The 12283-nt window shown below is 50.6% G+C and overlaps 1 protein-coding gene across 1 annotated transcript in view; it reads left to right on the top strand.

Moving 5' to 3' along the window:
• BFSP1 (beaded filament structural protein 1) overlaps positions 1-7459 on the top strand; it is a 70114-nt gene extending 62655 nt beyond the window's left edge. The window contains exon 8 of the mRNA XM_074988491.1: positions 6534-7459. Within this exon, the coding sequence (XP_074844592.1) occupies positions 6534-7459 (926 nt within the window). The remainder of the gene's footprint in view (positions 1-6533) is intronic.
• The last annotated feature ends 4824 nt before the right edge of the window (positions 7460-12283 follow it).

Below are 12283 nucleotides of genomic sequence, written 5' to 3' on the forward strand. Positions count from 1 at the left end.
CTTTCCCTTGCTGTCCCATCCTCCTTCTCCTTCCCTCCCTCCTCGTTACCTCTGTCCACTGGTCCTTCCTCTTCTACCACCGAGCCCGTCTCTTTGGAGGACTGGCTACTAGTGAGGGGGAAGCGCAAAAAACAAAACACACGTGCCCAGCACTCCACCCTGTCAGAGGACGGGGTGGATGTGCCGCGCAAGGCATTATAGAGAGCCGCCAGCCCTGATCCACCTGCTGAACCCCCGGCTACTGACCATCTGCCGGGTGTGACTGAGGCCGCCGCAGCAGCAATGGAGGATACCACCCCTTCTGTCCCGGGGCCCAAGCCCAAAGGGCAGAGGAGGCCTGTCCTGAGCCCATGCCCTCCTCCGACACCCCTCCGGCCACTGCCCAGACCGCCGTCACGGAGCGCCCGGAGGAGGTGAGCCCCGGCCTCGCCCTCCTCTCGCAGGAGGTCGAGGCCCTAGGCCTAACCCCAGCTGCTCTGGACATAGAGGGCCTGCTACTAGAAGCCTGTGGACCGACTGCCTACACTCAGCCATCCCCCTCGCTTTCCCCACCGGCCAGCAATCCCCCAACCACTACCCCTCCTTGTTCAGGGACGTCGCGGGGTGCGACCACCCCCCCGGCTGGGGACACCCTCCCAACTGCAATTCCCCAGCCCCTGGATGCTCCGGGAGGATCTGTGTTCCCGCCTTGCTCTCCCTTCCATCCTGGAGTCGAAAACCCCAATGCTGACCCTCCCACCTCATCAGTGCCTGCTGCCGAATGCACTGGCACCTTGTCCTTTGCACTCTCTCCCTTCTCACCACCCGGAAAAGCTCCCGCTCCTGAAACCCCTCTTGTTTGCACTCCCGCCCCCACTCCCACCTTAGCCCCCACTCCCGCCCCTGCCCCCGCCCCCACCCCCTCTTCCAATCAATGCCTTGCCCCAGAACCTGTGCCCTTACCCGCTCCGGACCCTTCCCCTCCCCTTCTCCCGCCACTGCCTCCCCCACCCTCCCTCCCTTCCTCCTCCTCCTCCACCTCCCCCTTTTCCTCATGACCCGTCCCCCTTCCCTAAAACCTTTACCCCTCCTGCCCACATCCCTTTATTTCCTGCCCCCGCCCCTTGGACCCTGTCTGTTCATAACCACTCCCGAGGCTGCAACCCCTCGGGAGGCCCCCTTTGCTTTGCCCTCTCCCAGTACTTTCGGGGCTGCTCTCCCTCCGCCACGCCTACTCCTCCCAAAACCAAGCCCCAGCCCCCATCCTGACCTTCTTGCCGGCCGTCAGGCCCAAAAAGATACGAGGCCAAGGGGCACTCGGGACCCCGAGGCCTTGGCACCCCATGCACTGGCGGACGAGATGTGCGAGTTCTTGGAGGACATTCGCGGCTCCAAGAACAAAGTAGCTCTCACCCTCCAGTGCTGGGGTGACTTTCACTTCATCCTTGAGTCCATGAGGGCCCTTCTAAAGGAGGGCAAGGGGACCGGGAGGAGGGACACTGCGGCCTACCAACGGGCCCGCAGCTTCTGTGACGCTCTAATCACCTATGGCATCGGCCACGGCTTGCTGCGCGGCCCCGCGGGGACCATTGACATTCCCTCTGGCGAGGATCCTCCCCAGCCCTCTAAATGCCACCGATCATCTTTGCCACCTTGAACACCAGGGGCTGCGGGTCGCGTCTCCACAGGTGGCGGGTGCTCTCCTTCCTCCAAGTACGGGGGGGTACTCGGTCACCTCACCTTCTTACAGGAGACCCACACTACTCCGGCCGCCGAAGCCAGCTGGTGGCTGGAGTGGGGAGGCGGGGTCCATCTTAGTCACCTCTCGGCCCATCGGGCCGGGGTAACGACCCTGTTCTCCCCAGACCTGCAGCCCAAGGTGCTGGGGAGCGTCGAGGTCGTGCCAGGCCGCCTGCTATATCTCCAGGTATGGATGGAGGGGCTGCCCCTCCACCTCATCAATGTTTACGCCCCAACATCCGGCCCAGAGAGAACATCATTCTTCCGGCAGGCGGCAGCCTTCCTCGACTCCATCGATCCTCGCAAGTGCTTGGTCCTCAGAGGGGATTTTAACTGCACCCTCGAGAAGCGGGACCATATGGGGACGGAGCAGTGCCAGGCCGCTGCGGACGTCCTCAGGGAGCTCATCAATCATCGCTCCCTGGTGGACGTCTGGCACAGCCACCACCCAGACGAGGACACCGTCTTCACCTACGTCCAGGTGGTGGGCCACAAATCCATGCACTCCCGGTTGGACTGCATCTACATCTCCTGGCAACATCTCTCTCGGGCCCACTCCTCCAGCGTGCGGCCGGTCCCTTTCTCGGACCACCACCTGGTGGCTGTGAAGGCTTCCCTTTCTCCGGGGAAGCGGTGGTCGGCCTACTGGCACTTCAGCAACAGCCTGCTGGGGGATGTGGGCTTCGTGGCATCTTTCCAGGAGTTCTGGCTGGCCTGGCATGGGCAACGGCATGCCTTTCCCTTGGTGCGGCGGTGATGGGATCTGGGAAAGGTGCGCACATGGCTCTTCTGCCGCGACTATGCCCGGGGGGCCAGCTGGCGGCGGGATGCGTTGATAGGACAGCTGGAGCGGGAGGTTTTTGAGCTGGAGAGGTGCCTGGCCGCCAGCTCCAGAGATCCATCCCTCTGTGGCACGTACCGGGAGAAGCGGGACGAGCTCGGGGCCCTCGACACCCTTCGGGCACAGGGGGCCTTTGTGAGGTCGCGGATCCAGCTCCTCCAGGAGATGGACCGTGGCTCCCACTTCTTCTATGCCCTGGAAAAAAAGAGGGGTGCCAAGAAACATATCCTCTGCCTCCTTGCGGAGGACGGCACCCCTCTTACGGATCCGGTGGAGATGCACGAGAGGGCTCACGCCTTCTACGCCACCCTCTTCTCCCCGGATCCGACCGACGCCAACGCCTGCAGAGTGCTTTGGGACCAACTGCCTTCGGTCAGCACGGGTGACCGGGACCGGCTAGAGCTTCCTCTTACTCTAGCTGAGTTCTTGGAAGCCCTCCATCTCATGCCCACCAACAAATCCCCAGGCATGGACGGGCTGACCGTGGAGTTCTACCGCGTGTTTTGGGATGTCCTCGGCCCAGACCTGCTCAGCGTCTGGGCCAAATCCTTGCAAAACGGGCCAAATCCTTGCAGAACTGGCGTCCCATCTCGCTCCTCAGCACGGACTACAAGATTATTGCTAAAGCCGTCTCCTGTCGCTTGGGGGTCTGTGCTGCAGGACGCAGGCCACCCCGACCAGACCTACACTGTCCTGGGCCACACCATCTTTGACAACCTCTATCTGGTCCAGGATCTCTTGGAGCTCGGGTGTAGGGATGGTTTGTCGTTCGCCCTCCTGTCCCTGGATCAGGAGAAGGCGTTCGACAGGGTGAACCACAGGTATCTCCTGGGCACTCTGTGGGCCTTCGGCTTCGGACCCCGTTTCATCGGGTTTCTCCAGGTGCTGTACGCTGCCTCAGAGTGTTTGGTCAAGCTCAACTGGACTGTGACCACTCCGAACAGCTTCAGGCGAGGGGTGCATCAAGGCTGCCCGCTGTTGGGCCAGCTCTACACTCTGGCCATCGAGCCCTTCCTCTGTCTCCTTCGACGAAGGTTGACGGGGTTGGTGCTCTGTGAGCCGGAGCTGCAGCTGGTTCTGTCAGCATATGCCAACGACCTACTTCTCGTGGTCCAGGACCTGGGAGACCTGGCACGGTTGGAGGCCTGCCAAGCCGTTTACTCGGCAGCCTCCTCCGCCCGGGTCAACTGGGTCAAGAGCTCTGGCCTGGTGGTCAGGGCTGGGTGGCAGGCGGGCCACCTCCCACCCACGCTTCAGGCCATGCGGTGGAGCGCAGGTCCGCTGCCCTATCTGGGCGTCTTTCTATCTGCCACCCATCCCTCTCTGCCAGAAAACTGGCAGGGTTTAGAGGGCAGGGTGGCTGAGCGGTTGCGGAGATGGGCGGGGCTGCTCCAGTGCCTCTCCCTACAGGGGAGGGCACTGGTGCTTAACCAACTAGTCCTGTCCATGCTCTGGCACCATCTCAACACCCTTGTCCTACCCCTGGGTTTCCTCACCGCCCTCCAGAAGGTGGTTCTGGAGTTCTTTTGGCCAGGACTGCACTGGGTCCCTGCAGGGGTTCTCCATCTCCCCCCGGAGGAGGGAGGACAGGGCCTGACCTGCCTCCACACTCGGGTCCAGGTCTTCCGCCTCCGGGCCCTGCAGGGACTCCTCAACAGCAATAGTGCAGATAGTCTGGCATGGAGCACGCTGGCGCACACTTTCCTCCGTCACTTCCGAGGGCTCCAATACGACTGGCAGCTCCTTTATTTGCCTTTGAGAGGCCATCTGTGAGACCTCTCGGAGCTGCCGGCCTTCCACCAGGACCTCCTCTGCACCTGGCGGCTGCTCGCAGTCTCCAGGTCCTTCGGGGCCACCACGGGGGAAGACCTCCTTGCGGAGCCCCTGCTACACAATCCGTACCTCCGTGTGCAGGCGGCGGAGTCCCCCGCGGTGTGCCGGAGGCTGGTCCTCGGTGGAATCACCAGGGTCAGAGACCTCCTGGACTGTGACCGGGGTGACTGGATGGAGGCCCCGGCGCTCACCCAGCGCATGGGGCTCTCCACCCTACATTCTCCCCGGCGTGTACTCGAGGAGGTGAAGGCCGCCTTGCCACCTGCTGCTCACACCTACCTACGCCAGGTCCTGCGAGAGGGTGCACCCCGACCCCCTCTCACTCCTGGCCCTCCGGATCTCTCTGTGGGCCCCTGGCTCCGCGAGCCTCCCCCGCCCACATCATCCCAGCCGGCTGCACGCCTTGCAGCTGGTCCCTTTCCAACCATGCCCCGACATCATCTGTACATTCTCATGCTTCACACGCTCCACTATCCCACCCTCATGTCCCGCCCAGATCACAAGTGGTGGGACCTTCCACCATCTTCGGAGGGTGGGGAGCCCCAGTGGGCCAGCCTTTATTCTACCCTGGTCCCGCGGCCCGCCGGGGACATCAGCTGGAGAAGCCTTCATGGGGCAGTGAGCACTGGCGTGTACTTGGCACGGTTCAACTCCCACCCCCCGGACACTTGCTTTTTCTGTGGAACGAGGGAGACCCTGGCGCACATTTACACTGAGTGCGCCAGGTTGCAGCCCCTCTTCCGGCTCCTCCAGAACCTCCTGCTGAGGTTCTGGCTGCACTTTTCCCCACACCTTTTTTATCCTTGCACACCCCATACGTGGCCCCACTAAGTCACAGGACCTCCTCGTCAGCCTCCTCCTGGCTATGGCCAAGGTAGCCATTTATAACACTCGGGAGAGGAGGCTGGCGGGGGGGAAGCCTGCGACTGTGGGGCCTATTTCCGCTCTGCTCTTCGCTCATGAATCCAGGCCGAGTTCCTTTGGGCGGCGTCCACTGGCTTCTCTCGACACCTTGAGGGGCCGTGGGCCTTGTCCGGGGTTCTCTGCTCGGTGTCGCCTTCTGGTTCCCTAGTTTTAAACCTTTGACCTCCACTCCCGTCCCTGTTTTCTCTTTTGTTGTCCCCTGTACTTTGTTGGGGCCATGGCTTTTTTTTAATGGGTTCCCTCTCCCTTTAAGAGGGGCCTTTTAGTCGTGGGCGGGCTGTGCCCGCCCATTACCTAGCCTTCAAATAGAACCCAGTATACTGGCCTTCTAGAAGGCTCCGGAAGCTTCCAGGTAAGGGTCTACCACCGGGTTTACCACTATATATATATATATATATATATATATATATATATATATATATATAAACAATCACTGTGATAATGGACAAGGTGCAACTGCTTGAAGTACTTTTGTCCACATGCTTTTGAACTGCCTATTCTCATACCCTAGACAGACATAATTTCACTTTGTAGTTCTGGATCACTACAGGAAGAATAATTGCCAAGATGCTTCACTGACTCGAGGATAGATAGAAAGTGAGGAAGGAACTTGCCTAGATGTTAGGCCACTATAGTGATAGCATTAGGTGGAGTTTGTAATTCTCTCACAAAGAATGGGGCAGGGAGACGGTTTGGCACAGGAGGGTGTTTTCCATATCACGTCTGGAAGATGTTTGTGCCATGGGAAAGCCCAGGAATCCTGTAAAAGTGCCACAAGAGCTATTTCCACATGGGTATGGATTAGACCTAAAGAGCTTAATCCTGCTGTTAATCCAAGTCCCTGTGAGGTTTAAATATGCCTTCGGAGCATTGGTATAGGCTTCATAGATTGCCGATACTGATCTGGGGCACCTAGTGTCGCACATGTAAAAGTTAGCCTGTACACTTTTTATGTATGAAAGGGGCTTTTGTACATGCCAAATAGACACATGGCCAACATTGCACGCTCAGAGTAGCAGTTTTCATACATAAAATGGATACGTATCCACCTTTGCAGCTTCATTTTGTTCTGCACATACTGTACTACAGTACTTTGTATTTTTGTATATACTTTCTGCCCATACACATCCCTTTGTTTGAAGACAAATTGCTTAAGCTATTGTGGGCAACAGCTTTCAGTGTTATTTGCTGTTATCTTTATTTTGTTTTTCTTTAGATATCACAGTGGTTATGCAAGAGATTGCAAGTGCAAAACCAAGACAAAAAGGTCTGGCAAAGAAAATTTCTCGAAGAAAGGAGATCACTTCTACAAACATAACAGATGGGTTTTCACCTGAAAATAAGTATGAAAGAACTCTGGAAGGGTTGGATCAGGATCAGCTACAATTTAAACAGGAGAGCACAGTAATACGTGAACCTAAGCAGGAAGGATTAGTACTACTTGAGCAAGAAACAGTCCCAGAGGATGTGCCTGATGGAGCTCAAATAAGTAAAGCTTTTGATGAATTGTGTAACACGGTGAGAGAGAAAATAAGATGCTTCAAGAGACCAGAGCCTAAGACGGTCGTGTCTGCCAAAGAGCGTTATGTACTTGTCACAGAGGAAGCCAGCTATGACCATCCTTGCTTCTATTCATCTTACACCCCAGGTGGAGGTAGAATCATTGTTTCCATGGGCAATGGAAAGATGCCAAATGGAGGAGAAGTCGAGCCAATTACAGAGCTGCCTGAACCCTCTGAACCATCAGCAAATGAGAAAGGGGAAGTCCACGAAATGCCCTCTGAGCCTGAAGAGAGAGAAGCTATAAATGCACAGGGCAGAAAGTCAGAAGAAACAGCTGAAGAGCCCTCAAAGCAGCCAGACATCTCTGGCCCAGAGAAAGCACTTCAAGGGGCTGCAGACAGCTCTTCTGAGCCAGACATATTTAAAGAGGCAGAGTATGTCAGAGAAGACCAACGAGAAGGCTTAGCATTCAGAGAACCAAGCTTACCCACTTCCTTGAGCTATGAGAAGGTGGAAATGGTGGAATCCATCCAGCAATTTTCAGATGACAGAATTCAGACTTACGAAGAGACGGCTATGATTGTGGAGACAACAATTGAGAAGACAAGCAAGAAGAAGCAAGGAGACAAAGGCTCTTAAGTTACATTGTTTGATAAGCAACTTGTCTGGTACAATTCTTAAATGACATGATTATTTTTTTCCCTTACCCAGTGCTAACATAGTGAGACTTTTGATGTTTGATATACAACATTGATGCAATAATGGCAAGTTTGTCTGGTGTAGATTCATCTTTACTCACTAAATTTTCCTTGGGCAACTAGTAGCAGGTTCATTTATGCAACACCTTGGCCATGTCTACACTAGCCCCAAACTTCGAAATGGCCATGTAAATGGCCATTTTGAAGTTTAGTAATGAAGCGCTGAAATACATATTCATTGCCTCATTAGCATGCAGGCGGCTGCAGCGCTTCAAAATTGACACGGCTCGCCACCGCGCTTCTCGTCCCGACGGGACTCCTTTTCAAAAGGACCCCGCCTACTTCGAAGTCCCCTTATTCCTATGAGCAGATGGGAATAAGGGGACTTCAAAGTAGGCGGGGTCCTTTCGAAAAGGAGCCCTGTCGGGATGAGCCGCCCGGCGGCGAGCCACGTCAATTTCAAAGCGCCACGGCTGCCCGCATGCTAATGAGGCGCTGAACATGTATTTCAGCGCTTCATTAGTAAACTTCGAAATGGCCATTTGCATGGCCATTTCGAAGTTTGGGGCTAGTGTAGACACGGCCCTTTTGTGGAAAATAATTACTAAGAAGTTGCCCATCTAAACCACACCTTAGTAATATGGTTGACTTCAAATTGACCCCTTATAGTTTATATTCCTCTACTAATGCTTTAGCTGACATTAATTTCCAATTTCTCAGACAGCTTCAAATGTTGGCTTGTGACATCTGGTTCATTGAATAAAAACTTTGCATCCTGAAGAACAGTCACAGTGGGTGTGTTACCTTTCATGTCAAACAGTGACATTCATGCAGCTAGTATTAACAACTGAGTGACAGGACATTTTTAAGGTGAAAGACTAGGCACTTTTGTTTCAGTAACATAAGACAATTAGCCCTTGTTTATACTTTGCACATATTGTAAGAGCACTTAAGTCATTTATTTTTAGATATGATAGCAAAAAAAAATGGCAGAACTTGTTATTAGCATCTTATTATATTTCACCTGTGCTGCTCATAATAAAATATGTAGTGATGCCAAAAGAAACAAAAAGGGACAATTTGAAAAAAGAATGTAACAAGAGTTTGAGTTCAGTCTTTACACATAAATCACCCACTGATTTCAAGGGGGACAGGATTTCACTAGGGTTTCATTTGAATACTTCTATCTCTAAGGAACTTGCAGCTAACTGTTACACTGAATATCTGTGATTGTGTGTTTTTTAAAAAAATAGCTTGCTGAAGTCTATTTAAAATTAAGCCTGCAGCAAAAATCTTACGTTACTGAGGTTGAGTGCACACTGAAATCTTTTCAGTGGATTGCAGACACTTCACACTTGACCAGCTTGGGATATGGTCAGGGCATATTTTATTATTTTTTCCTCAAATTAGTTGCCTTTTAGTGATCCAGACCTAGAAACTCACTACATAATCCTGCAAAATCCCATCTATGTGAGCAGTCCCAGTAAACTCAGCGGAATTGCTCAAGCACAGAGGAAGTGAAGGTTTGCATGTCTGTATCCTGGTTTTGACACACAGTTACACTATTAGACTGTGTCAAAAATTGGAATTTCTGACCTGTGAGAAATGCTGATGTTTTGATATTTGTTTGCCTCTTTGCTTCAGACCGATAAGCCAAAGTATGGAAATTTGTCACAAGAGAGAATTTTTTTTTGACTCTGAAATGTCAAAACTCTTTATTTCAGCTCATTTGGATGTTTGCCTGCCCCCATCTGAGCTGCCACAATGCCTCATTTGAGGTGTAGGTGGATGTTGCATGTCTTCCACTGTCCTCTGCAGGCCTAATTAGAGTACATCTCCCTTTGTGCATTATACACGTGGGACTTCCATGATGCACGGCAACAATTCAGCCAGAGTCGAGATTACTGTACATCATGGGAAGTGTAGTCCAGCCTCGGATGCCATAGAGACTAATGGTGGCAGGAAGAACCTAGTGAAAAAAAAAATTCCATGGTGAACTTCTGATCTCAAGAAAACTTTCTTCCATAAAAAAATTAACAGAAAATTTCCAATCAATTCTAATAATTGCCCAGAGCTACAAATGTATCATGAAATGTTAACAATGCTCCCATATGTGCATTGCTTCCCTAGCATCTCTTTTTCATATTGATGTTGGCCAAATTTTGTTCAGATTATTCATGCATCTCCAACATTTTCAGTGAGACTAAAATCCTTCATGACTGTAGCCATAAAAATGTGTGAATACTTTGAGTATGACTTGAGGCTGTGGTTCAGCAGAGGAGTTAAGCGTGTGAGCGTAGTCCCATGAAAGTTAACCATGTGCTTAAATATTTTGCAGGTTTTGGACCTACATTGTGAAGGCCTTAACTCAGTTTTACTCGGCCAAAACATGGACTGGGGACTGAATTAAAACCATGTAGGGTCTTCAGCATTTGTAAGGTCTCTGGACTCTAACTTAACATGAACCACTAACATATCTCCTACTACAGCAGACCAGAATGTTCTGCATTTCATAGGGCTTCATTCTGTGCTCCCTGCAAGCACTAATAAAGCACCAAAGCCATGTCTACCCTAGCCCAAATCTTCAAAATGGCCATTTGCATGGCCATTTCAAAGATTTGGGCCAGTGTAGATGTAGCCTTAGTGACTACTAGGGGAAGAGAATCAGGCTCATTCACTTCATCTACTCAACTTTGTTACAGCCACAGGCCAAGAACCACAGTTTTTCCTTGTGTGCATGATGATGCATTTTACTGTACAATCAACATTTATACCATGTTTTTCATAACATGACATTGCTTTTAAAACAGTGATAGATAATGCAGACATTCATATTATGTGGTTATGTTGATAAATTAATTGAAGGCAGAACAGTGAAAAAAATTGTCCTAGACTGAGGCCAAGAAGCTGACTAATCAAATTTTACTTGAATCAACCTCATAGCAGAAGGATTGCTTCTTTGGACAGTGACCAATGAAGTTGGGGCTGGGGGAGGGGACGGTTGGGGGTGTGTGTGGGAGTCAATATTACATTCACAAATGTTTCCTTTAAAGAGATTTTTGCTATTGTCTTATTGTAGTGCTATGGGAGTATATGGCATAAGTTCCTTTTCCATAGAAGGTTGTTGCTTTGCAGCTTATCTTAGACAAGGAAACCTTAAATGTATACAGTGAGCCAGATTCTAGCTGCTTTATAAAAAAGAGTCAGGGGCTTCTCCGAGGCACATGAATCCAGCTGAATGCAGCGTGTGCGAACGAGAACATATTTTGTCTCGATATGGGTAAAAGTCTTCTCATTGCAGGGGACCAAGCAGAAAGACCACCCTCTACCTAAGCCCCCCAAATAGGTTAGAAGTAGATTTAAATGGTGCATAGAGATTTGCTGTCATGGGTGATATTCACTCCATGATTAAAATAAATTTGGTTTTGAGACCTTCATACATACCATACCATATATTATAAAAATTCCAAGTGAAATAAGTTCTATGTTCCACGTTGTTGGGGAGCAGTACATGGTATTCACACAGAGGCCACGTACACATGGGAAGCCTCTGTGGTTTTGTCGACAGAGCACTGTCGAGAGAGGCGTTATACCCGAACGGGGAAAGGTATAACGCTCCTGGTGGATGTGTTGACAAAACACATTTTGCATGTAGACGCTCTGCCGGTTTTTCCAACAAAAGCCCAGTTTTGCTAGGAAAAGCTGCTCGTGTAGATGTAGCCACTAAGTAATGCAGTTTTGTGCTAGATCAGAAACAGTCCTGTGAGGTGCTGAGCACCCTCAGTTGCCACTGACATCACCAGAAACTGGATATTTGTTATTTCTAACAACTATTCTGGAATGGATATTAAAATTTAGGAGTTTAGCCAGTCTCCTCACTGAGAAATAAAACATACTACCTTTGTGCTGATTCCCATGATAATGGAAATTGAGTAAATGGATTTCCTGGGATCATTTTAGCACTGCAGTCATGTTTGGCAACCTCATAGCTGGGTTTCTAATAAGACCTGACTCCTGTCCCATGGAATAAAAGGGTACTAAATCCAGGAAAAGCCTAAGGAAAGACACAGTTTTCTTGTGGATCAAAATGGCTATTTGGGGACAGGGGTTTAAAGTATTTTTCAAACAAAACTCCCATTTCAGCCTCTGTTCTGCACTCTGAAAAAGTGAACACTGTCTACTTGCAATACAACTGGATCTAATGAAGGCTGATTTTTCACAAGACAAGATGTATTGTGTCTCATGGCACTATTGATCATTCAGGCCTTGACTCATGGAAACACTTAAGCAGGTGCTTAACTTTAAGCCTTTACTTACCACCCTTTGAAGTCAATGGGATTCAAACACATGCTTACCTTTGACTACATGCTTAAGCTCTTCCCTGAATTGGGGCCTCAGTCCGCAGTGGTCCATTGTATAACACTCCTAACAACTAAAACATTGCTTAACGGCTTTACTTTTACAGTCTTTATGTTGGTATTACTTTCTTTGATGCAGATATTTATCTCCAGTGTATCACACATACCTGAGATGTGATTTGGGCCTGCGTTATTAAAGTAGAATATTTTGAATTGGTTTCACTGAATACATGTCACATCCCCCAGGACTTCTGATAGGCAATGATGATAGGACCTGCCAGTTTACAACATCTCTTTATTTTACTCAGATTATAAAACATCATCACAGGGCTTTATACTTTAACAACATTCACCTGTTTTAAATCAAGAACTGCATTAGTTCCTCTGCTATAAATGCTAACAAATTC

The sequence above is a fragment of the Carettochelys insculpta genome, chromosome 3, assembly GCF_033958435.1.
Source record: "Carettochelys insculpta isolate YL-2023 chromosome 3, ASM3395843v1, whole genome shotgun sequence".
Classification (NCBI taxonomy): Eukaryota; Metazoa; Chordata; order Testudines; family Carettochelyidae; genus Carettochelys; species Carettochelys insculpta.